The sequence below is a fragment of the Anopheles marshallii genome, chromosome 3 (genome assembly GCF_943734725.1).
Source record: "Anopheles marshallii chromosome 3, idAnoMarsDA_429_01, whole genome shotgun sequence".
In the NCBI taxonomy this organism is placed as follows: Eukaryota; Metazoa; Arthropoda; class Insecta; order Diptera; family Culicidae; genus Anopheles; species Anopheles marshallii.
In genome coordinates, this window is record NC_071327.1 from 55,889,019 (window position 1) to 55,916,087 (window position 27,069).

Sequence of the window (27,069 nt, forward strand, 5' to 3'; positions counted from 1 at the left end):
GGTGGTTGCTTCGATACCGAAAGATGCATTTGACCGGGAACGTCAATATGTTTCGTATTCCTGGACTTGTGTATATTTTTGTTATGGTTCAGCAATGCTGCCTGTATTTGCCGTACACTACCCGCCTTATCCGAGTTTGAAATGCGATAAAAAATGCGTTCCAAAACGTGCACCTGGGAGTGTACGCGTTCTTGTTCCGTGCTCGGATTGGTTTGTTTATATCGATCCATCATGACGTGCGGTATCCTCCTGGAGGGAATTCCATTTGTTTTCGGCCTGCATTTATGTTCTCTATTGACATTCTTCTAGTCTTCACCTTAATTGAGCTAACAACGTTGCTTCCCGATTTGCAGGATGTAAGCGGTATGCCTTCATCATCAAGACCACGAGGAATGTCTGGGGCTGGATCAGGCGGATCTGGCCGACCAGCTGTTACAACGCCAATGTCCGAACGTCAGCAGATGGCACTGCTGATGCAAATGACTTCTGGCACCAACGATGCAGGTAAGAGTAGACGCTCTTAACTATACACTTTCGATTGATTGTTATCCAACTAAATGACCATTATGTACATTTTAGAAATGAGCCCCGGAGGTGGAAGTAGCAACTCAGCTCACTCAAGATCTCGGGATCGTATCAATGAGCGTGGTGAAACTGCGCTTCATATAGCGTCGAAGAAAGGTGACCAGGATTCGGTTAAAAAATTGTTGGAGCAAGGAGCTAATCCAAATGTGACCGATTTTGCTGGTAAGTTTGTAAAACGATGTTGATGGATTCCAGGTTTCCCGAGTCCCCATAGCCAACTGATCAATACTGCGTAGTCTTTGAAGGTCTTTTGAGGCGAGATCTAAACCTGAAACTGTATTGTTAATGTAAATAACCAGTACAATCCCGACAGTATAAAGTATAAAGTTATTATTATTTGGAACCATATCTGGTATTGCCCTACATACCTTCAGCTAGCTATCTGGTGGCTTGAATTTGAACCACAACTCCTGCTTACTGTTAATCCTTACTTTTTTCTTCTTTATCGGCAACAACAACCTCAAGAGGTCTAAGGCCTGTCATTTCTGGCTTTCTGTGATTTTATTTGCCAGCAGCTGAATAGTCAGTCTTGCGTAAGGGGGATTGGTCTGGTCCGTTCATGTGAAAACCGGGCCCCCTAATTCTTACTTACTGCTAATGTAATATTGAGTCGTCAATTGAGTATACTGTGCACTACAAACAGTTTACCGTCCCTCTATTAATAGTAACACTTATATTAACATTATCTTAACTATTGTGATTTGTGAACTATTTTGATTGAAAACTGGGTTAGAAAATGAATGTATGATTTTTGTCCCATGGTTTAAGTTAAGCAGTTAATGTTAATTTGAAAAACTCTAAATAACCCTTGTCTATTTTTATATGAATTTGCTCACATTTTCAAACTTATATCGCTCCACAGGATGGACTCCTTTGCACGAAGCCTGCAATCACGGCCATTACAATGTTGCACTGGCTTTAGTTAAGGCGGGAGCCAACATTAATGCTACCGGATTGGAAAACGATACACCGTTGCACGATGCGGCCATTACTGGACAACTTAAGCTGGTAAAGATGCTCGTAGAGCGTGGTGCAGATCCGACGTTCAAAAATCAGAAAGGCAAGACACCGTGTGACGTAGCGGCACCGGCTGTATACAACTATTTGACCCAGGCGAGAGGTAAGTGCATATTTCACAACTACACATTACGTTTGTTTACTTTACATCACACTGGTGCTATGCTATATATTGCGATTGATCAGCTTCTTGATTTCGCGTCCAAAATTCAACATGTACCAGTGTTGGTGATGTTCTGATATCGTTCGCAATATATTTAGCAAACAATTATACACAAAATTGTAATGTTAAATTAATAACATTCTGATAAATCTTAGCATATAATTATTTAGTACAACTGTTTTGAACGCATTTTTTATTGCGTTGTCTTTGCGTTACGAACTACTTCATTCCAACGTCATGTGGTTTTCTACAGTGTATTTTACCACAATCATTCGTTCCTAAAGAGAATTCGAATGTTCGCAATTTGAATGGGATTAGGAACCGGTCTTGTTGTGTGACAACCTAGCGCCGTTACTATCTATATGACTTACCATACTCGTACGAAAACATTGAAGGAATTCGTCCCACCATAGAACGTTGTTGACGCCGATTAACAATTATGTTTCCCTTTCGGGAGCAAACTTTACAATCCACCATGAGCAAATGAATAATAATTCGAAATGACCTAATTGGTTTATTAGCATCCGTGTGTCGTTGTCCGCAAATTGACGCAGATTTTCGATCCTCTGCTCTAAAACGCGTTGTGGCGCCGTTTGGCTGTGGTTGTTAATTTAAAATGCCACGTTTCTCACGTCATTTGCCACCCTGTTCGGTCAACGAACGTTGACGCTTTCGTTTCTTAATGCTTCCTCCGCATTCTACGGCGTTTGCCTTTGTTCATCTTCTTTACAATTTAAGCGACAAGCAAAAGAAATTCCATATTTTCACGAACTCTATTGGCACTCGTTGTACACTCGTTATGTTTTTTTTATTAAAGCTGGTGAAACTGATAATCTCAAATATGGATGACTCCTCTGGTCCATTGCCGAGGAAAAAGTTATTTCCATGATGTGCAAACGATCACCGGAGGGTCGATAAACTTAATCGATGTAAAAATGAAAGCACGTTCCGAACAAGCGTGATGCGCCCGTATCTGCTATGCTCATCAATATTAATCACAGCCCGCGCCTTCTTTGACGTTTTGCCTAATAAACTAAATAACCTTCCATGCACCCCAGCTGGTTGTCTTTTATCAATCTGTCCTTTGGTTGGCAGAAAAACGGTTACAATAGCTTCATACCGCACAGACTAGATATTCCCTGAATATGATGCCTATTACCCTACTTTATCATTAAATGTTGTGCTAAGGGATTGTCATCAAGTTACGTTTGTATACTTTTAAATATAAATTGTAATTCTTTGTTAAATATTTTCATTTAAGGGCTTTTTACATGCCTAATGATGAATACAGCTGTAACATTTTTTTCTTGCCTTGTCCACTCAAGATTCCAAGCCCCATGGCGTATTGGCGGTTTTCACACGACTGGACCGGTCCAAAACCTCAAACAGACCAAACCTCTGTACACAGGGTTGACTAACCAGCTGCGGGTAAATAAAGTCAAAGAAAGCTAGAAATGGATGGCCTAGACCACCTCTTGAGGTTGTTGTGCCGATAAAGAAGAAGAAGAAAGAATCCCAATTCCACCGGAATTTGTGCCCTAGATTCCGTTTAAGTTAGCTATTCGGAGAAATAATTGCTGGATTGTTAGGCTTAACGATATTCAATGCCATGCCCGGCATGTCACGGTCTAATCACGCAAACGGAATAATCAGTACTTGAATTCGATGCCGGTCCAGATGAGAATTGAATCACGATTTTCGGTGTTATGTTCAAAAAGACCGTCAAAAGTCACAAATTTCATACCGTTTTTACTCAATGTTTCAAGTTATCCCACATTTGTGGTCGTCTCCAATCCACTACACTATTGTTTATTAGTACACTTTCTGGATGTTAGTGATCATTTTACATTGTACGTTGTACGGGGACTAAATGACGGAATAATACAGTACTTATTCATAGTAAAGAATTTCCAATGGGTACACAAGGAAGCAGCAGCAGCAGACAAAGTACATTGAAGTGCGATAATTCGTTAATATATTTTCATTGCTTTTGAGAACGCCACCCTGCACTACTGTAGAGGGGTGTGTGTTCTGTCCAATACTCTCCAATGCTCTAACGTCTATTTGATAAATCAGACCCACGAATAGAGACCGCGCCTCTGGCCGAATGTGTGGAGCAGAACAAGGAAAGCGAGAGAAAAAAAAGTTCACACTCCGGACGATAATTAAGTCTAATTGAAATGATGCACGCACGTCCCCACGCACACACACACACATGTCCAGCGGGAGTTCACAAAACACCCCTCTCCTCGTTAGTGTTGCGTCTTCTTCACAATTCCTAAAACCCCCGTATACCAAAGTAACCAAACGGCAGCGCAATCCCCACCAACGAACTTCATCTCCCTCATCAGCCCCGGTTGTTAGCTTTAGCCGAAAACGGAGTACTTGTGTGTGGAATGTGGAGCACCACGCGTGTACCCATCCTCCATCACGCTTTTCCAACTTTAGCGCAGATTTTCTATCTTCTCCATTTTCCATCCCCACCAAGACTCCCGGCCAGTTGTGCGTTCCGTAAACCCATGGGGCGGGGATGAATAATTTAAATGACTCAATGTAAAGGTTATCGGCAAAGATTAATGGGCGTGTGCGTGCGTGAGAGAAGCGCGCGCGAGACAACGGCGGTGGTGGGGGCTGTGAGGATGGGTCGGCTTCCTTCTTGGGGTTACGGTTTTCGCGCGGCTTCCTCCTAGGCGAGCTTACGGGTTTCTCTCGTTGGTTTCCTAATTATTCGCTCACCTTGCGTCGGCTCTCGGACTCGTTGGTTGAATTTGGTCTTTGGTTTTTTTTTTTGGAAACTTAACGTTGAATTAGAGAACACCGTCGCCGGCTTGTCGGTCGGTTGCTATGATGCGTTTAATGCTTACGACTTGCTGTACCGGCGGGAACGTCTCTAGGGAGATCGATTTCCGTTTGCCATGGCGACCTCTGGTACGCGTACGTGTACTCGGCTAATCAAATTAGTATCCCCACATGCGTTGGCACAATTTTGTTTGGTTTTTATTCACCCGGGCAATGGTAACTTTATCACACGCAGCAGGCGATCCGACAGTGACGCCTATTTGCATAATCGAATCGATGGCAAATTAGTTAACCATCGCGTCAGTTACAATGACTTCCGTTTCGCATCGGGATGTTGTAGCTTTTTAACGATGTTTGTCAATCGTTTATTAATTACATTTGGGATATAAGAGCATTCGTCGTTTGTTTTGTGTGTCCGCAGCTTATTTTTCTCACAATTCGGATACCACACAGCCGGGGGATAGTGGATTTTCCTCCTGAGCTGTAACTTTAACGAGTTAAAGCTCAAGCTCACCGTGCCCCGCAGAAAGCTTACCCAATCCCATCATCTCTGTCTTCCGTTGAAGTGTCCTCCCACCTCTTTTCCAGCAATGCTGAGTGGGGAATGATGCTAGAAAACAGTGAAGGGTGAAATGACGCGCGTCTGTTCCGATCGCCGCTGGGAAGGTTGATCACCTTACCATCGCTTGATCATCAGCATGATCTACGGCTCGGTGGTGCTCGCAAGCGAAATGAACCCTAACACCCCAGTGACGGTCGTCTCCGTTGGAGATGAGATCTTTAGTTCATTTGCTTCATCACCAGCTCTCACTCACAGACGCTCCCGCCTTGTTCTCCGCCGCCGCTAACGATCGCGCGATACTGCTGTATTTTTTTTTATGTTGCTATCCCAACTCATATATTACTCACTCTCGCACCGGTGTACGCCGTTGCCTATAAGGACTGCGCAAGCCTTGGTGCTCTTCTCCCCGCTATCGATGCAATTTTTAATACAATGCAACCGATGCCGCGATTGGTTAAGGGGGAAAAGAGATGAAAGAAAATGCATCCCAACCCAAGATGAACGGTTGGAGCAAAATAGGGAAGCATTTTCCTTCTCGTTGCACACTGTTGCTGCTGCCGCATCAGGCATCCATCCGCGGTACGTCCGCTTTGTCGTGCCGGGTGCAAAGTGGTGGCGGTGGTGGTGAAGTGTGGAGCGAATGCATATCATTTGCATGCGGCAAATCGTGCATGAAGAAAATGTATTCCCGTCCACCATCAAGACGTGTCCCACCGCCGCGTTGCGCTGTCCTGCCTCATACCGTTCTGCACTCCACCGTTCTGTTGTGATAGGGGCTAACCCTCACGTCCCTTTTTTTTTTTTGTCAAAACCCGATTCCTGGGCCAGTTTTAATCCATTTTTATTTTATCATTATATTTACATGTGCCGTTGCCTTCTTGATGGCCCTCTTACCCCTCCCCCAATATGCAGACGCGACTGATGGGTGTGGGTTTGGGTAGTAAATCACAATCCACTCGATAGGTTTTATAGTTCCCTTTTTCTCCGCCGGCTCGCCAACATCTGGCAGGTAGGAGTGTGTGTAGTCGTTTGCTCGGGACCGATAAATGTCGCCCGGTACATGCATTCCGGTACATTCCAGTTTGCATGTAATAAATTAACTTTTTTTTTTGTTTTGGTTTTGCTTGAGCCGAGTAGATTTCAAGGGCATCACTTTTAAGCAGCACAACTTTAGCCTCTGCGTGGAGGACCCTGTTCGGTAGGTGAACAAGGTAATTTTTATGATGAAAGTGATGCTATTTGAAGATATTTGGTAGCAGTGTTCTTCGAAACAATTTCATATCCTTAAGCTAAGAATCATTATCAATGCTTCAGAATTATGCAAATAACATACTCCTACTCTCGCTTTGGTTATGGTAACGATGAAATTTAGTCATGACGACTGAAAAATTAATCATAATCCTTCAAAAGAATTCCTACCACCTACACAAGACGCTCCCGAAATAACGCTTTCAACATACAAATGCCAATCAACCTATTAGCATATGGCCGCATGGAGATGTATGGATGCGAGTAGTCGACCCCAATTGGAAAATGTGGCTTCCCCCCGCCCCCTCCACAATGTGTCAATCGGATAAAAAAGTGATGATCCATCACTTCCGTTCACCGGTTACCGGATTCTCGTGCACTCGAAACGTTTTCCCGCTGAGTTTTCCTGTGCGTCGTGAGAGAGCGCGCGAGTCCCCGTCGCTTCCTGTTGCGTGTTCGCCGCCTGGCAATGCGTTTTCATGGTGGCCTTTTTCTTTCACCCTAAGAGAGTGTGTGAGCGAGAGAGTCGAACGAGTGGTAATGCGTTGGAAGGAGAAGATACTAAATTTAGTTGGTAATCGCATAATTTTTCCTTCCAACCTTGGCAAAATGAATGTTATTGCCTTACTGGATGGGGACTGGAGTCTATCTAGCCCGTGTGTTTATGTTGCTTAGGAAAATCTTTGGCGGTCAGCGAGGGGGAGCGAATAGGGGAAGATGTGCAAAACAGTTTTCATTCTTTCTCTCATTAGCAGAGACACGGGGGACACGCATGGTACGGTTGATACGGTGCGATATTTTAACCCGCTAAGCTATCCGGTTTCACCCAGAACTGTCGCCCTTTATACAGCTCTTTATCGGAAGCGTTGGATCTGAAAATTGTGCCAACACATGAAAAAAAAAAAGTTCATTTTAGGGTTGTTATTTGTTTTATCAATATTATGAATGCCTCCGTGAACGTGAACGCACTAAACGCACAACGTTAGATGAGGAAGATTGTTTTCATTGTTACGTTTTGGGTTTGAAAAAATAAAGCAAAGGATCGAGAACCGGAATAAGGCTAAGCGATAAATGGGACGAGAAAGAGAAGGGGGAGCGTTGAAGAGAGCGGAGGTGGATGGAATCAGCCTCCGGTACAATCAATGGTTGGTGTTAATCAAATAATTTAACAAACGCTAATGCATCCCCCTCCCTCGCCTTCCTCGTACGATGTGGGCCAACTGCATCGATGAAGCTGCAAAGAACGAGATCGACCCGGTATGAGAAGGGAGGGACTCGCTCACGCTCTCACACAGTGAGTGAATAGTGTCGAGTGAACGTGCGTGAGAACGAAATATGTAAATAAATTCCAACATGGAAATAGTTGGATTATTTTTTTGTATTTTTATTTAATTTGTAATTCGAAGTGTTCTGCAACAATAAAAAGTTGTTGCTCATAAGGACTATGTATGATAACATTAGCTGGAAGATTTATTCGATTATCATTGGATTTAACCTTAAATATACCTCAATGTATATGAATTTTACAAAAGATAATAATATACAAAGATCGTTAATATTTAAGATCAAATTTTCGTGTATTCAAATCGTTAAACATTTTATTTTCATGAGTGATTTGGGGTTTTTTTTTAAATTTTCATGCAAATCATTTAATTTTTTTGGTTTGATAAGTTTGGGTAATTCTGTAAATCTGAAGCTTGTTAAATAATAATTTCATTGTCATATTTGGCTTTAAATCCATACATAACGTTGGGCCTGTAGATACCGAAGCGAACACCGAGATACACGAGATGGTTCCGCGCTGCGGTCACTCACCGTTCGCACACCCGATGAGCGCAGCTCATTCTCACGAGCGGTGAGTCAGTGGATCATCTCACCAACTCATCGCTTTGCCTTTTAAACCCGGTTGCACCGCTGTGCGGTGTTCATTCGCCAACTGTACGTGCATCGGTACGGAACCGGGGGCTCGCCAGGAGCCACAGCACGGTCACAGCGCGCAAGTTTCGCGTCCGCGCTTCTGCTTTCTCGCGCATTTGCACGGTCGTCTGCCTTGCTCGGTGTACGTACGAATCTTCCCGACCACATCCATCCATCTGCGTACGTCCGTTCTTTGTTCGCTCTCACGCCGGCGTATCGGTCTGGTTCTGTCGCCCTCACGCACGGTATCGGACCTTTTCTGCCTTTGCCCCCCCCTTCCTGCCTGCTGGTCGCATGGTGTAGTCTCGCGGGTGCCGGCTTCATCTCGGTGCGCGCGTCCGTCCCGTCCGTGTGGTAGTTCCGCTGTTGCTTGTTTGTGGGGCCCGTTTTCCGTTTCACTTCCGGGCGCCGCAACCAGATTCAATTTCATCGTTTGCCGCCGTCATCAGACGTTGCTTCCGTTATTTCGTTTAGTTCGTGTGTGTGTGTGTGTGTTATTTTTTATTGTTGCTACGAGATTTCTTCTTCTGTTGCGGCGAGATGTTGTGATACCGATCATCACTCTCATGCAAACATCATTCAACAACGGCCAAAAGGGGTTTTTTCGAAGAATGATACCGGCTATAGTGCGTGTAGTTGACGATCGGTACGATCAGCTCTTGCCGTGTACTTTCTTGGAATTGCCAATGTCAACGATCTCAGGGAAGAGTGTATCAACTGCAACAGAGTTACTAAATCCAGCACCCTGTGTATGGCCGTTTCCGGTAGTGTCCACCAAGCAACAGAAGGGATGATTCACTATCACCTATCTAGTGGGCTAGCTTTCGGCCATCTACTTAGCAATGTGTACCGTGTGTGCGTGTGGATTGGGAAGTTTAATCTTGGTGTCGTTCTCCAGTGTGCCGTACACCAGAAGTACACCCGCAGGGCACAGAGTGTGAAGCGTTTGTTCTCATTCCAAAACAAGTGTTCCTTGTTGTGTGTGTTTTATTTGTTCCCGTCTAGTTTATTATGTGCTATAGCATCGTCGGTTTTTTTTTATTGTGCCATTGGTGTGTCTCGATGGTTGAATTCTTTCTGCTTGTCTTCTTCCTGACCGTTTCCCACAACACTACTGCCCCGTCTCTTATCCTGCTATTGCTTCTGCTCTCGCCCGGCCCGCCGGTCACACGTCCAAACCAACCAACAGCAACAGTCTTCTTAATGACGATAACCACCCAAGAGGGTGCTGGACACGGAATGTGATGATGGTGGATGGTGGGTTTACGCTGGCCGTTAAGCGGGCGCGCGGTATTAGGGCGTCCAGCAAAGGGCAGGGAATGGGGTTCATTCACCTAAAAAGAAGAACCACAACAGAATGGATAAAGTGTAGAACCGTACGCAGAGGGGGGGACTTTTGCCGCTGCTCTCGCCTTTTGCCACTATACCGTACCGTATCTTTCACGTGGTGCGCATTGTTTCTGTTTTACGATCAATGAAAATCCCCCACGTTCGAGAAAGGTTTGAAGTAATCTTATGGTACTGTTAAGTGCACTCTTTAAGTTTCGGGGTAGCAAGTTGTAAGAAGTACACGACTTAATGTATGTAAATGGATGAAGAATACTTAATACATTTGGTATGACAGGTTACAAATTGATTGACCTCTGATCGTACTACCATCGTGCACTGTTAGCCATTACTTCATCTTTAATCTATAGTTTTCAACCATTTTAACACTAGAACTACCGGACCAGTCATTTTGGCTGGAATGCTTCATTTTAATCACATTAATTTTAGGGATAAAACAATCCTACCATAGTTGATATATGACTTTTACATGTCTTTACTGCAACATGAATTTGGAAACCGGCATTTAAACATAATCCAGATCTTTGAAAATGTTTGTTCCGTCAATGTCAATGAAACACGCTTAAAACGCTTGGTAGTTCTAGTGTTAAATAATCTTTAAAACCTTAACCATTCCTTTCATCTTCGTGAAACCGTCTTTTGTTTAGTGAACTGTTCGATACGCTGTACGATTTATGGTCCATTCCCAAATGACTAGCAGCGTTGTAAAATATTATTCCCTCGTGTGGTCATGTCGTAACAACGGTCCTACCGCCGTAAAATGCATGCACATCGTGCTTAGCGTGAAGAAAAGGGAAACATTTGAGCATAAAAGAGATCGAGACAGAGAGAAAGGGGTGATTGAGAAGAGAGAGAGAGAGAGAGATTGAAGGAAAAGTGTTTGAGAAAAGTGGGGTGGTCAAGGAGATAGGGGTGTGCAATTCGCGAATAATGGTGGCATGCAGCCGTATTCCACTTGGCACTGTAATAATTCATCCGATGTTGGCTCTCTATGACGATCCGGTGGATTGGTGCGGCACTAAAGTTGGAACTGTGCTAGACATTCGTAAGATAAAGATGATTTGTGGATGAAGAGAACATTTTTATCATATCGCAAACTAAATCACGTTGCTATCGTTGCAAGAAGTTTATAAAGTCTTTTTTATTCTTAGCACCTATTGAAGCTTGTGAGGTATACATGTATATTCAGCTGTTCTCCTGAAGGATTTGAAATCCTCATGTCAATATCAGCATTTTCACCCTTTCTCGAGATGTCCAAAAACAGACGACTTCATAACGTTTATTGTTTCGGAGAATATTTTCCCCAGCTGGTTTCGTTTTCGCGCACGAATGGCGGTAACCGACAACGGTTTTAATCTAGACACCTTCGAATTGTTTGTTTTTTTTTCCTCTATTGCGAGGAGACATAAACGGGAGAGCATAGCTGGTTTTGTTCTCTCGCGGTTGTTTTTTTTTTAGCGTACTGTGCGAACTGCTTTCACACAACTCCCGCTTTTTTGCTGTGCCTACTCGCTCACATGAGCGCTAATGAGTGTTGTACTACGGTTCACTAGCCGTAGCCGTGCTACTATGATGATGATGGCGAGGAAACAAAAGATTCATAGCGTGTGCTAAAGCGAGACCGCACCGTACGCACGTACATCACAAACACACTGAACGACAGGGCCAGTCCCGAATGTCATTCGCGGCCTGCTGTCACGCAATGTTCGCGGTGACCAAGGCTATTGAAGGAGACAAGGTTGAATATTAGCGATTTTCCGCAAAATTCTTCTTCCAATAATTTGACGTTTGTGGGTGTGGGGTCATACGTTTATAACTACAGTTAAAGCGGTTCAAGCGTAAAGGACGTGTATCATTTGAGAAGGGGAAATTTAATAATTATTTGTAGAATATATCACTCAATTTATTGCTAGGTAATTGATACCAGCTTATCTATTAAAAAAATAAGAATATTGCAGTATATGCTTGATTTATGTGTCCAGACGCATTGTGGTCAGCAAGATTTTTGGTGTGGTTCGCCGAATGTATGACTTGAAACCAAATTGTGGCGGTGCTAAATATGAACGAAAGGATGTTACTGTACCAAGTGCATATGGTTCTTTTCGTTTAAAAATCATCAATTAATCGGAAGGCATTCATTTCGTTATAACTGAATCTGCGCACGAGTTCATCCTTGGGAGTGCCACTTTCTTAAGATCGAGTGGAAAGGGACATTTCACGGACGATTGTGGCTAATCGATATCGATAGATAATGATTGTACAAAATGTTATGAAATGTAATCATCATCAAAAACTGTTTTACTTATGCCTTTTCACTCCTCAAATTATTTTGGATGTAAATGATACAGTTTTGCTTGGTAGCAACTTAGAACTCACCAATAGCGTTAACAAGATAAACCGTCCCCAACGGACATTCTCTTTTATACTTCATTAGTTATTATCATTACTTCCAATTCAAGCGCAAAATTTTGTGTAAATTTACAATAAGAAAACCATAGAAATGATTAATTTTAATCGAACAGAGAAGCACCGTTGCAATTCAAATGGCCGGTGTACCTTTTCTGAGGGATTATGCAGGCTGTCAAACGCACCCTCCCCTGTCAAATGCACCTTCTAGTTTTTCGTCTTCTTACTTGTCAAAATACTCTACATTCCACCACCTTGGCGGTGACAGACGACGATGCGATGCCCGCACTGCTACTAACAAAACGGAGGGGGGCAAATAGTACGCGCGTAGTGTAGAATGCAAACGTACGCCACCAACACACGGCCATTTTGGATGGGTGATACTATGCACTACCACCATCACGGTCAGCGCGATTGCAACAACGGAGGATGCTTAGACTTGGCAACCCGACACAGCTGAGAGGCACTCGTAGTGCGTCTCTCGAGTGTGTGGTGTAGGTTAGTAGTGCACACACCGGATAAGGGTGTACAGTTTCGTTGGTGTTTGTTATCGCGCGACCGGAACCGGTGAGGGAACAGTGTCGGTAAAGGCGATATCATCCATTTGCCTTGGTTGGTGGTGCTAGCACTTCTCTCGTGAACGATAAATCGTCTCGGGTTAATGGCGTTTACCTCCTTTATTTGTATAATGTGTTTATCAATGTTAAAACAGGAAACAAGTGGCTCTATGGAGTAGTATCAAAGCACTGGGTTACAGGCCTCAACGTTACCTATAAGGAGCAGTGGATAACGAGTAGTCATCGAATCTAGTTCGAAATCGGTCGTTCTCGTTTCGTGTGCCCTCTTTGTTCGTGGTAGTTTATATCCCATTGTCAAGTGCTGAATGTGACACCCCGGATGAATTATTAACGGGGGTTTATGTCATCCCCCAAAATTTAATTCCCCTGTGCGTGCGTGCGTACGAGGCACAACCACACACACACACACATTCTTGCGGACATTGCTTGCCTTTCGATAATAACAAAACGAGCCTGTGTACACACATGCTCAACTAAAGGGGAATAAAACGTTGCACATTAAAATTGGACCATCGGCTAAAGTGAGATGGGGGGATGGTTTTGTTTGCACGCACTCTCGCTCCCGCACATGGCACGAGTTGCGTTCCACTTGGCACGCACGAAAAACTCGTCTTTCGCTCTTCCCACGATTCATTCATTTAACACTCTCGCTGCGTTTGTGTGATATGCCACTTTCTCACCGCTCTCACGTACTGTTCGCTGATAATCGCGAGCGGAAACAAATGCCTGCTCGGTGTGCTGTTTTTATATGATTTTGTTGTTGTGGTTGGTTGTTGCTGATAAATTCCATCTAGTATGTGTTTAACTATTTCTCACCTTGCTCGCGGGCAACCTTGTGGTTTGATGAATGGTGATGGTGAAGCAGATGGCAATTATGTAGTGGTGGTGAACATCAGCGTAGAACATCAGCACAGTAGTACACGCACCAACACTAACGGAGGTGATTTGTACAAATGTAATACGTAAACTGGAGTTTATAATCTTAATCTTCTACTCGCTTCTGACTAATAAGAATTGTTTTTATTTAAAATGGTTTGAATACTGTTAATTGTAGTCGATAAATAAATGGAATAATTCATCTCAGAGTGCAACGAGAGCAATGAACGAATTGTACGGATAGTGAGAGCAGCTGCATGATGAGTGAACACGCATTCTTCCTAAGGATTTATGCCTCTCACGCTCATCTCACCGTTGCTGAGAGTGTGTCAGGACGAGTGAACGGCGGAAAATTCTTGTACTACCATTAAACAAACGGAGCGTAAAGTGTATTATTGTTGGGAATTTGTGTCAATACAAAATTGATTTGTTATCGCCGTGACGCCGTGTCTACACATTGCAGACCTAAAGCTACAAGAGTTTGGTAGAAGTTTCAATTAGCGAATCTGCAACCCTGCTAAATAAAACTTTGCTAGCTGATATTATATTTTAGCTGAAGACAATTTAGCTCGAAACAGGTGGATATATGATATTATAATCAACATTTACATCATCAATCGCTGCTTGTCCAATTTCGTATCAAGCCATTGCTCATGTGTGTGTTTATTAGCAAATACGTACTAAAAAGAAGTATAAATTTCACCTGTTTTTGCGTTTTTTTGTTTTTAATTCTATTTATTTAGCAACGTAGAGTTGGTTGCAAAAATAAGACAAGGTCGTGTCGCTAATTGCCGTATGGCTTGAGGCAAAAAAAACGGCCTGATTAAGCTAATTAATCATTGCCCCGCTTATCATCTCCATAGCTGACATGAGCTGATGGCACCCGTCTCGTGATGACACGTTTAGTGTCTCTTTTTTCTCAGTTCTTTACACATCCCCAAAGATGCAAGTAATGGAAGCAGCAGGAAGCACACAAGGTGATTTTATTTGATAGCGGAGCCGTAGGAGTAGCTAAGTCAGATTGAATGAAGGGGAGGAAAAGTTCATCCGATCTAAAAGGGCGCTGATTGTCAAATGTTCATGATTCCTTTTGTTCTCCGCTTAGGCGTGAGTATTGTACAGTGGTGGGTAATTTAAGGGTAAAACAATTAGCAATTTCTTTGTTAAGGCTTTGAAGCTTTTTTTTTATATCCAAATTGAATTTATGCGAAATGAAGGATAATTCATGAGAAAAATGCGATAAATTTATAACATCCTTGTGATATATGTAATGATATTCTTTTGCAACGATTTCTCTACCCAAAGTTTTTATTTTGTCCCGAAAAATTTGAAAATTTATTTAGAACTGAAATGTTATTGTTGAGAATCAAACGCAAATTGTTTGACCAATCTATATAATACAAATATCAGCAGTAGTTATTCCTTTATATCGTAGTGATATTGAAACCTTTTACATTATTTACCGACATCTGTATTTTGTTCACCCGCACAACTCATCTTTGAAAGAAACGTAAGAAACGGAGTGTAATCACCTAAGGAAACCTTATGTTGCTGTATCGCAACAAAGGCAGTGTGAAAAAGGGTCTACACGGTTCAGTGTAACCGTGTATCCCCTAAAGCTGCACACCTACCGCAACAGACCATCGTTCGAAACACCGCGAACACACGTACAAATATCAAAGGAAACATGTGCCCGTGTGTGCACGTGTGCCAAATTGACGTTCTTGTCTTTATCGTCGTTTGATTCGTTCGATATTCCATATTCGTTGCACCATCAAAAACACTGTTAACATGTTGTTAACATGTGTGTGCGGCTTCTTCCGTCGAAACGCACGGCATATGTTTCGAGTGTCCCTTCTATCGCAGGCCGGTTCTTCGGCCGGTCCCAGGTCTCGGACAAACACAACACATGGAGGCGAACCAGCTGAGCAAATAAAAGCAGCATTGTTGTGGGTGTTTCCGCAGTGGGATGGAAGTTTGTTGTTCTTGTTTCGTCGTTTTTCGTGTTGTTTCCAACCATTAGATATTAATTTCAGCTCGTCAAGTGAGAAGGAAATTTAAAACTCTACTGAGTGCAAGAATTAGAGACACTTTTGATAGAAATGCGGTGCTTCACGTTTCTAAAGTACCATTAAACATTTCCTTATGATTGTTAAGCTTTTCCTAATGCTCAAATGTAATCATCATTAAACGCTTGCATTATGGATGGTACAATACTACAACCATGTCCCCAACCTCCTTCTGGTTTCTAAGCATTTCTAGAAGGAATAGTAATCTGTTGCTTCTGCTACAGAACGATGCTCAGCGTTGGATTGCTTCCGCTTCCGCTACTTGTGTGTCGCGCTCAGTGGGTGTTTCGTACCCTTTCCAACCGGATTCTACTCTTCACATCCGGCGCGAAATAGCAAACCAATTCTGAGCATGCCTTTTTGCACCTGGCTTTTTGCTACTTTGAGCGATAAAAGGTGAAAATTCTCGCTCGCCCGGTATGCATCTCACGTTCGCCGATGCAGATGTGTGTGCAGCGTCACGCGCGGGCTGCAATACCTTCTCCATCGCAACCGAACCGATGCGGGGATGCGGCGCATTTTCACAGACAGGCGCGTAGAAGGGGAGTAGTCACCGTGCCATTCTTTGCTGATTTGTTTATTTCGCTTCAATTACAGCGGAATTAATGTGTTTTCGATGGGTGCAAAGCTGCGTTTGCCTTGTATCGTTGGCAAAATTGCTGCCGAGAAAGTGCAATCTTTCGGATTCCGTGCGAGTGGCAGCGCAAAACGCGGGAGACTTTCTTCGTCCGTGCTTCGTTGGTTGGGCTGATTTGAACGACACGATGCACTTTTATCGGATTTTCATTGGCAGTGTGTTGTATCGCGATCATTGCAAGACGTTGCCGGGCGTTTGCGCCTCGATGCCTTAGTTTTAACCTGCTGGTGAAGACAAACCACAGTGTGGCAGGCAGGGCACAAGCGCAGTCGCACGCAAAGGTTAGATTGGCTCTTTTTTATCTTCTTTTGTTTTGCTTATTTACTAACCTTCTAAAGTGGAGTTTCGTTCTCTTTTCTTGGCCGGTTGGTTGTTATCTTGCGGTGGCCCTGTCTAGGCATGGTGCATGCACACCGAACAGGAAGTTTATTTGTTTGTGTTTGTTTATCTGTTTATTTTCGTCCCGAAAACGAATAATGTTTACGATCGGGCTCAAATTCTATTGGAAGTTTGTAGCGCAAGCATTGATGGGATGGTTGCTAGTGGTGTTGGTTAGGGTGATACATACGGTACGATTCTCCGGATTGCACCACTCGATCATTCGAATGCATACAGAACCGCAAAAAAAAAATCATCTGAATCATCGCACATTTAGACATTGTAGACAAGGAACAGCGTGGTTCAGTTTTAATGCTGTCCCATGAACATGACTCGAATTCGATGGAAACAAATTCTGAATACGTTGGAACGCAAGAACGATGTTATTTTGTGTAATATCACTCAAACATCACCTAAGTGTGATAATTCAAAAATTGCTTCAGATTGATTCCGGTGATCGTCATTTGCATTCCAGATGTGCGCCACAGTCTCGCCTGAGCCGTTTATTTATTTGTTCGAACGGTTCTCTTTGCGTTTCCCTTGATAACCGTGCTCAGACAACCCCCCCCCCCCCCCTCCCTCCACCATCCCATCCCATACGTCATGTAAGGAGGGGTAAACACAAATGCAAATAGCTCCCGACGGTGGAGCTGACGACAATCGGACTCGCACAACCGTCATGAGCGATGCAGCCGATGACTGCACCGCGGTTGCATCCAATTGCACACGGGGGGAGTAGCGCGGAATCGTTGTTTTACATAATCTTGACTAATTGATAGTGATAGAGTGGCATGTTTATTGCCAATCGCCCATCGAAGTTGTGGATTCAGCGAGGTCAACCTGCCATTTGCCACCAGGTGTGGGATTCAGATAAAGATGGGTATAATATTGTGATAACAAAGATAACTTGCTCGAGGAGTTCGAAAATGTTTGTAGATAAACATTTTAACAACTTCATTCCGTTCATTATGGAGTGTGCTTTTTAAATATTAAGAAATCACGAAGTTAATTTAAGTAGAAAAGATTTTTATCAGTTGAGACATGGTTCGACGGCTTAGCTCGTAATACATTAAAGAAAATATATAAAAAATGTATCACATTGTATATAAAGCAAAGGATGGAATATATAAGAGTTTATAACAGGTGTTTTCTATATGTTCCGTATTCCACCTCCTTACCATTTCAAATTTTTGATGCAAAAAAGAGCTAAACAATTGGTTTTGTTTATTTTAACAAACACGTATGTTGCATTTGAACATAACTCCCAGAATAACATTCAACTTGACAGCTATTTTGTATGAGTACGAGACTACTGTCTGGTGTGTATTATCATGCGAAGAGAAGTGAAACCAACAAGTGAACCTATCTTCATTTACAAAACAGCATTTATCCAAAACAACATTTTATCTAAGGCACCACACATTGGAGATACAAAATATTAAAGCTTTAGGATACTAAAAATTGCGACTATGCTGACTAGAATATTGAACATATGACGAGTACGATGAATTCTGATTATAAGGCCAAGAGCTTTCAGATTTTTATTAAATAAGCACGATAACTTCGATTTATTTGCTCATCTGTTAGTAGGCTGCAGTTTTTGTGGGGCAGTTCGGTGGCATGATGGTAGTGGCGAAGGTCTCCACACGAACAGACCGGACCAAAATCCCATCCGGACCAATCCCCCGTTCGCAGGACTGACTATCCAGCTAAGGGTAAGTAAAGTCACAGAATGACAGAAATGGCAGGCCTAGACCTCTTAAGGTTGTTGTGGCGATAAAGAAGAAGAAGAATGTAGTAGGTAATGTATAAAACAGGCACTACTACAGCAAATCAGGTTTAAAAGATGCAATTTTGATCGCATGGTTCAGATTAATTCGTCTATAGTTCACTTGTGCCTAGTATAGAACTGTCTTAAGTTATTCCAGGAGATCCCATCATATTCTTGGGTCCTCTATATAACCATTTTTTTGCATAATGATTAAACATTATATAAAATTGATGCAATATTAAATTCAAGACGAATAAGATTAGTTCTAAAGTTTTGTAAAGGTATTGTATTTAATTCAACATATTTTATGTTTTTTGAATCATGATCAACCTTTTTCCGAATGATCAATAATGTTTTGAGGTATTAGAAACTGCAAAAAGTTGAATAATCGTCCATCTATGGATTGGATCTATGGTTTGCTTTCTATTTCACCAACCAGTAACAGCATCACATCACCGTTGTACTCTTTTAGCTATTTTTATTTTCAACATTAAGTAGAGTTGGCGTGTACCGACAACAATAATGTTCGCCTTGCCAGCCGCTATTGTCAATACGGTTCGTTTATTCATATGGTACGACGAATATGATTTTCTCGTTAAAGTTTCCATCGTTTGCGTTTGAGAACGCGATAGGAGCGCAGAGCACTGAATGAGGGCTGTAGATCGATCTCCAGCTGTCGGTTATTTGGCCTTCATTCGGCTAGGCGACACCTTTTTCCCATTTTTCTGTGCTACTCTCACTGCCACCGTGCTCTTCTCTGTCGCTGGTTTTCATTTTGACTTTTCAAACACATCATTACTGGGAAGGTACTTGTCAGCCACCGCCGAGGCCAGCATCATTGGTAGGAGGGTGGTTGTTGTTTGTTACCGTCGCTCATCGTTACCTTGCCGAGCCATCCGGGACAGTGCACCACCGGCATCTGGTATCGGTTTCCGAATGGTGGGTACTGGTTCGGGGCGCGGTCACACCAGCCCAAGCGCTGACTGGCGAGTTGCGATTCATTTTGTGCTCCGGTTCACCTCCGGAGGCCTTACCTTTCTCGAGCTCGAGATGCTCGTGATGTAATGCGCGGCACCAGTGTAGGCGAATGCCGCGTCCACCTTCCTACGGACAATCGATGCTTCCGAACAGAAATAGAAACCGATAAAAAGCTGATCGAAATGAGATGTGTACTTGTTGCCGGGCTTGTCCATCCAGGCGGATCCTTCCACTCGATATCCGTGGGCTGGCTTTGGTGACGACAGAGTAAAATAAACGGAATTATTAACGAAGGATAGCCGTCCCGGGATGGTGCGGCAGGATGTTCGCGATTGTCGCGTGTTGTTGATAGAAAGGTTAGAAGTTATCACAGCCTGGAAAGCACTGGAAAGGGCCATTGATTTTCACTCCAACGCACACCTTACCGATCGCTTTCGCCGCACACGTGTAAGTCCGCTGGAAGTGGATTCAGCAAACGAGATGTTGTTGCCACTTTGCACGAGAATGGTTCAAAGGTACGAAAATAGCAATCGCACTAAAATTGGAATCTGCCATGATGCTAAAAATATAATGCAGTTAACGCACACACAACGGTTGTGGCGATTGTACTGCTCCACCGCACAGTTGGAGAACAGTGCGGCTTGGGGTGCTCATTGTGAAAAGCGATACCTAATTGTAGTTATTTTTAAACTTAATTAACTTATCGCTGATGGGTGCATCTGGGTGCTTTCCGAAACCAGCTGTAGCTTCATGCGCTACATCCAATCAATCTTAAAATTAGGCTACCGTTGATTGCTTGTCAAATTTTCCAATTCAACTGGTTTCTTTTCATTATCAACTGTTGATCCAACGTTTATAATGTGTTTTTTAATCCGTTTTGTTCACTTTTTTCATTCGTTATCCACCTGTTAAAAGCTTTTATAGACTAGATTTATATAGGCTTATAGACGAAGAATGTGCGGACTTAAGCGGTGTGTTTAATTGCCTCGTGATGTTTCCCTCTCCAAACTCGTGACTCATACTTTGATGAACTCCAGCAGTGTTCCAACATTTTGGTTCTCGAAAAAAAAAAACTCCTCTGCTTCTTGCTTTCCGTCGCATTCACCTCCAGCTGTAACAGTGTGTTAATGTAGTGTTTGATTGCGTATCGTTTCACCAACTCAGTGACACTTGCCATGGGTACCGACGTTGCTGTGCTACTGTGTGTTATAGTACATCAACCAATCCCACCGACGATGCCTAAATGATTGGATGCTTCGTCTAGTATCAGCCATTGACACAGTGGGTAACGTCGGAAAAAGTGTTTGTATTTATAAAGCTTCACAAAACAAAAGTCGAAACAAACTCGAATGGATTTAGAGTCTGCTGTTCGCATTCGGTTAGCTGTTGCAAGTAACCCTTAGGGAAGCCGCACCCCCTTTTCGCCGTCGTTGCGTTGCGTCGATCCCGATCGATACGAAAATTGCACCCCCAAAACCATCCCGTGTCACCGCGAACGGTGCTGATATGCAGCGCCGTGGCGGGATGGCACCGGCTGCAGTTTTATCGCAACAGCAGCAGCAGCAGCAACAGCAACAGCAGCAGCAGCAACCACATCATCCACCACCGCGGAGTGAACCAGCGACGGCTTTGGCATCGCAAAGCAAAGGTAAATAAATAAGCCCACCCACCCACTCCTGGGCCACGATCAGGCAGGAACCGGGCAAAAGGAAACGATAAGCCCCCAGTGGGGTAAATGGCAAAAGCTTCGCTGATTATGAGCAATGTATCATCGGTAGTGACGGTAGCAGGAACCAGTTTGCACACAGCTTCACTTTATTATCATCTAATTACTGTGGACTTTGAAGTGTGTTTACAAACTAGGCCTTGCCGATGCCGTCCGCCACTTTGCTGGTGATGCGCGGTCAAAACAGTGGGGACGTCCAACTGCCAACAAACCGAGCAGTCCTAATCCTAATCCACAGGACCGCGATGGGGTTTTCCCATCGTTCGGGATGTGTAAGCTGTTCGGTTGTTGGGAATAGACATGGCAATTGTTTTAGATTTGATTTTGTACGTCACTTGTGCACGCGTCCCAGCTCACAGTGGAATGATTCGTGAGGATGATGACAGGAGACTGAGTAATAGGGTCAATTAAAATGAGATCAAGTCAAATTGGAATGTTGCGTCAACGAAATCGATTGAGTGGTTAGAATTCTTATTCTTTTAGGATCGTATTACTGAAGGAACTTTTGAACAGTTTATCATAGTGCGTTGGACAGATTTGAGCTACCTCAGTAAGAACTGCTCCTTTTAGAAGTGGATTTTAACCATGCTAAATTGTGTTCAGGACTCCAATTATTCATCATAAGTAGTTAATTTGTGCGATATAGTTCCAGAATTATTAATTACAGTAACATTTTTGGGAATCACTTCGTTCTCTTACACATACAGAAACCTGCCGAACTATACTCCAAAACATCTTACTCTCTAAAAATGGTACTACAAGAGTGGTTTAGGAGAGTCTTGATGAACAATTGCAGTTGTAGACACGCGGAGTAGAAACACGCAGTGCTTAATCCACCGCAGTGTCACGAATTGCAATGTACGTCCGGATCGACCTCCACCGTAGTTACCATCGACTACGTGTTAAACATAATAAACTGACCAACATAAGGCCACAATGGTCAAGTTACCGAACAAAACCTCAGAGTTAGACACCGAACGTACGTTCAGCGTTGAGTTGTAACGTAAACGTAAATATTTGATTAGTCCAAACTACATCAGTAGCATTTATGATTCGTCGTGCGATACCAAAGGGTACACAGTTTAAATCGATCTTTGTTATCGATAATTTCGCCTAAGTGAGGGGTAGAATTTCCAACAATAGTGAGACCCGATGTTAAGCTTGAGTAATCTTGTTTGTGTTTACACTATTGAAGCAGATAGGAATATCTTAATTTATATAGATGACAGACGATAATGACGCCATCCTGCTCGATTTTTCGTGAATTTTACAATAAGTCCCTGTTTTGTTCGACCTTGCGTCGGGCACCAATCAACGCACCCCAACACTTTAGACATTTCATATTCCTAATTTAAAAAATCCTTATTTCCCTATATTGCAGACCCACATGCTAGAAATTGTAATCCTTTGACATTATCAATGGTGCTAAACCGTTGGGATTTAGTGCAGATTCTCCATGGCCACACACAACGGCCAACCTTCCACCTTGCCGATAATGTCCATTTCTGTCATCGGGAACGGTACGTAATGGCGTTCCAATTCGCGCACTCCACCACTTGGTGTGACCATGGAGCGCAATGGAGATGCAATCCCCCCCCCTGGCTCGCGAAGACACTTGGGCACGCGAGACGCGAGTTACAGCACTGACGTGTGCGGATTAGACCAAGCGGCAACCGTTTTCGGAGCACAATCCCCGGAGACATACGGTGGTCTGTCGTCTCATTCTATCGCGCACCGGTACGGTGGGACACATTACCTATGTACTGCTGGTGCGCATATTTGTTTAATCAAGGCTGCAAAACTTGCACTGCCACCGGGGTCACCGGCGAGGGCAATCGGTGTTAGTTGATGGCTGAGCGAACAGCAAAGGGAGGGGAGCGTCAAAGGGAGATCATTGTGGGGGGTGGGTGGGGTTTGTGCTTGAGTCGCATGCAAGTGCGATAAATAGTGCACACATCTGTCGATCCCCGGCCCATGTCGTTCCCTTCCCGGTGGAGGGATGTGTAAGGTCGTCTGGCTGACTCCATGCACCGTTGTAATGATGGTTACGTCCATTCGGTCCAGCCGGAGACGGAAGCCATTTGTTCTTCTTTCGCCGGGCATGTATGTTTCTTTCGCTTCGCACCCGCGCTGTGCCACCATTTTGTGGCGGTTGTTTACTACTAGCCGTGCCAGTGTTTTTGTATGATACACCTTTCTATTAGCGCCGGAGTGAAACAATTGTCGTTCTCACTCCGCGTAGATTGCATTTTATTTCCCTTGTTTGCATAACGCAGGTCAAACGTTACGTTTCGCGAGCGAAGTGCTGTACCCGTGTGCTATAGAGTCCGCTTCGAACTATTTTTATGATAAGATTATAGGTTATACATCGTGTTACAGTGAGTTATAAATTTTGACGACATGCATTTGTGATGTGGTAGAAAACGGGTTGACGCCACATGCAAATTTAATTTCATTTACGAAGTTTTCCTTTTTTTCCCCATTCGCATGTGGCTCAGTTTACAATTTTCCACCAAATTACCAATCCATAACTCAATACAAAAGTTAACCCAACGGGCGTAAACATGTTTGCCGCGGAGCGCGCATAAAGCTCGCTGATGGTTTGGATAATTTCATTCCGGCTGGAAAGTTTTTACTTTTCCGATAGCACAAAACGCTAATGTTTCTTTTTTTGTTTTTGTTATTTAATTTCCCGTTGAAGAGAGTTTTAACGAAAAAAAAGGAGATAAAAGAGTGCAAACTTTACCGCTGGTTTGATAGTTTCGGTTGGTCAAATGTGTTTGCCCATGTTTTTTTTCCGTGTCAGGGACAGACCACAACACCCAATGGGGCCGTTTGGCACACCGTGTGTTGGTGGGTCCCGTTTGTGTGTGTGTGTATGTTAGTTGGAGTCAGTTGTGAGGAGAACGAGATAGAGAAATACAATGTTTCATGTGTGATTTTTGCTGCTTTCGGTGCAGTGTGTTTGACTGTGTGTTACAAGACACACGGTGGTGAGGTGAAGGGTACATCTGTGGTGGTGCATCAGCCATTTCGTCGTCCCGCCACCGGGCACCGGGCGTGTTCCGTCCGCCCAGTTGTGCCAATTTATTCCGGTCTCGATTTCATTTAATTCCATTTTATTATCGCTACAAAAGAAGCATATGAAGTAGAGCAACTTACCCGCGGTCTCCCCTGCCTTGGTGCCACCATTCCCCCGTTTCGGTTGCCATTTCTTGAGGGTAAGTTTATGGTCTGTTTCCTTCGGGGACTCGGGCCTCCCACCAGCCACACAGCCACACAGCCCTCTTTCCTCGCGAATGCAACGGCGAACGTGCGGCGATGATGCACTTGCAACAAAAAGTCCACCGCGTCCACCGGGTGGTTGCATTCTTTACCATTCCACGGGGCCGCTTCCTGGTTTCCGTCACCCAAATCGAACCCCGACGAGTGTGACGGCACTTTGTGTGACGCAAAACTGTCGTCTGCAAAGTTACGGCCAAAGCTCGAAAATGAAACTCCAACAAAAAAGCCCGTTGTGTTACACATTCCGAAACTCTCGAGAACTCTGAGGATGTGTGGCGCGGTAAGCTCTGGGAATCATTGATCGGGCAATGATGAAGTCGGAACAAGACATGGAGAGCAAGAGGCACAGGCGTTTGTGCACATGTTTCGGTTTTGTCGCGTTCGCCCTACGGTTAATAAGACAAATCGCCCATGGGACAAAGGGAGCTATAATGCTGCTGATGAGTGCTGGAGTGAGTTGTATTCTGCCAGTGTGCTCTCTCGAATGGCTCTTCTTTTTTTTCATTGCATACCGTACGTTTCGCTTTCCGATTAGCTTGCGCTTTTAGCTGGGCTCCGTATGTTTTACCCTTTTTATTTTTTTTTTTTCCACTTTTATACATATTTCACATCCTTTCGAGCAGTCAATTCAGTCGAGGGGTTCCATAGTTTACGATAAATTAGTCCGCCAGGCTATGAATAATCTTTTATCCCCCTCCCCAGGGTGGTACTAAAACCTCACGGGACACACTCGTAGTGGTTGTGGCTGTGTCTGGCATCTGGTAAATGTTTATTATGAGATTTAAGTGTTTTACACCACGGACGAATGAACCGTACCATGCGTGTATGTGTGTTTGAGTGCTAATGATTTAGTAGTTTGGTCATTCTTGAAGCAATTCTTCACTTAATTCATCTTCTAAGCACATGTGACTAGCATTAGCTTCCATACAGTGCTCCAAGTTTCTATGGCCGCATTCTAAATGTCCATGTTTTCTCCTATTGGTCCGTAAGATACAGTATTGGTCAGTATGAAAGTTTTGTTAGTAATTAAAAAAGCAAACTGCTAAGCAAACCCCTATTTTGACAATTTTATCAACCTACAACTCTATATATTTAAAAAACAATCGTTATTTTGCTCTTCATTTCTTTTGCGCTTGGTCGTACTCGAGGTATTTTTGGATCCACCCATTTAACGAATTTAAACCCAGTTATAGGGAAAAGGAAATAATTGTATTTTATAAAGAAATATATTACATTTCGATATTTAACATGTTTTTAAATTGTTTAAAAATGGTAGGTTTTTGAAATACTTGCCAAATGATGTACGAAATACGCGGTTCCTCTTATACGCGGATTCAGAGATACACGGTTTTTGGAAATTGGATAACTAAGCTAATTTATAGCACAACATCTAAACAAAATGGTGAAAATTTGGTCGAAGATACCTTCCTTTGCCATATAGAGCATTTGTTTTTAATTTACTTTAATCTATTCTATCAAAAAGTCGCCTGGTTTGCTGAATTAATAACGTGCAGAGAAGGAAGTCGACTATGTAACTATGAAGTATAAACGATTTTATACTCGCATTTAACTTACGAGGAAATTCGAGATACATAGATTTTTCCAAGGTTATAGCGGTCCGGTATAATAGTGTATCTCGGAGACTGCCTGTATATGTCGTGAGTAAATATGTTGAAATGTGTACTGGAGCCTCGTAAACTTGCAAAAATTGCGGTGCAAAAGCATCCCTTTTGCAGGCAAAAACAGCACAAACGCCACTATAACGATGTTTTTAGAAGAACTGAATTGTTTTATTAAGTTTTAGTCTTAGTAAAGGAATATCTCCTGCTATTAATTTCCTTACATCCATGCACCCAACCATCGCTGTTCTCTTCAACCGCTGTAGAGGTGGTAATGAACTTAGCGTACTTTCTAATTTGGAAGTCTGCGTCTCTTCTGAAACCGTTCAAACTGTTGAATCTTCAGAAGAGACTATGATAGACTTTTCTTTCAGAAAAAAAAAATAATAATTGTTATACGTCTTAAATGCGATTTTTGTTATAGTTTTATAGAAATTATAATGTACGGTCTTGTAAACTGTTACCTGTATGATGAGCACCAACTCCTCCTAATATATATTTACCAATTCAGTACCTCAGTATTAGGCCACTGCCAAAGCGTGCGGTTCTAATAAAAGATAAATGTACGAGGTAGCGTTCCGGACCATTGGGCACTAATTTAGTGTGTTAAACTAAATATAAGAGCAGCCTTTCCGCAGGGTGGAAAATTAGCTCACCCAACGAAAGGAAAACACAATGAACAATGCGCCAACGCGTTAGATGTGCGGTTGTACCACCCCGGAAAACGTGTGTAAACGCTGGGGATATAAATGTACGAGCGCCGCGTCATAATAATGAAGTGTGATTTATTGCGAATAGCCATCGCCGTTTCGCCCGTTTCGGTCGTGCATAAAATTTGCCCGACATCCCCGACCGCCAACCGCCAATATCATCCCAACCCTAGAAGCATCTTACTCTCGGGAAACCCGTGTCCTTGCCGGAAAAGAACGGGCAATGTGTGTGTGTTTGAGTGTGCAGTGACACACCGTGATTGCCGTGCCGGTTTCCTCGGAGAGTATAAAGGACAAGTGCTGTTGAGAGAATAATTTATTGCTGATAAAGAGCGAAAGGATCCTCAACAAGCGGAGACATGTACCGTTCACACACAGCGTACGGCGGGAGCAATCTA

At 43.3% G+C, this 27,069-nt stretch overlaps 1 protein-coding gene across 1 annotated transcript in view; it reads left to right on the plus strand.

Moving 5' to 3' along the window:
* Positions 1-27,069, plus strand: part of LOC128710847 (ankyrin repeat domain-containing protein 11-like) — a 38,753-nt gene that overhangs the window by 200 nt on the left and 11,484 nt on the right. The window contains exons 2-4 of the mRNA XM_053805702.1: positions 354-504; positions 580-747; positions 1,448-1,705. Coding sequence (XP_053661677.1) covers positions 354-504; positions 580-747; positions 1,448-1,705 — 577 coding nt within the window. The remainder of the gene's footprint in view (positions 1-353; positions 505-579; positions 748-1,447; positions 1,706-27,069) is intronic.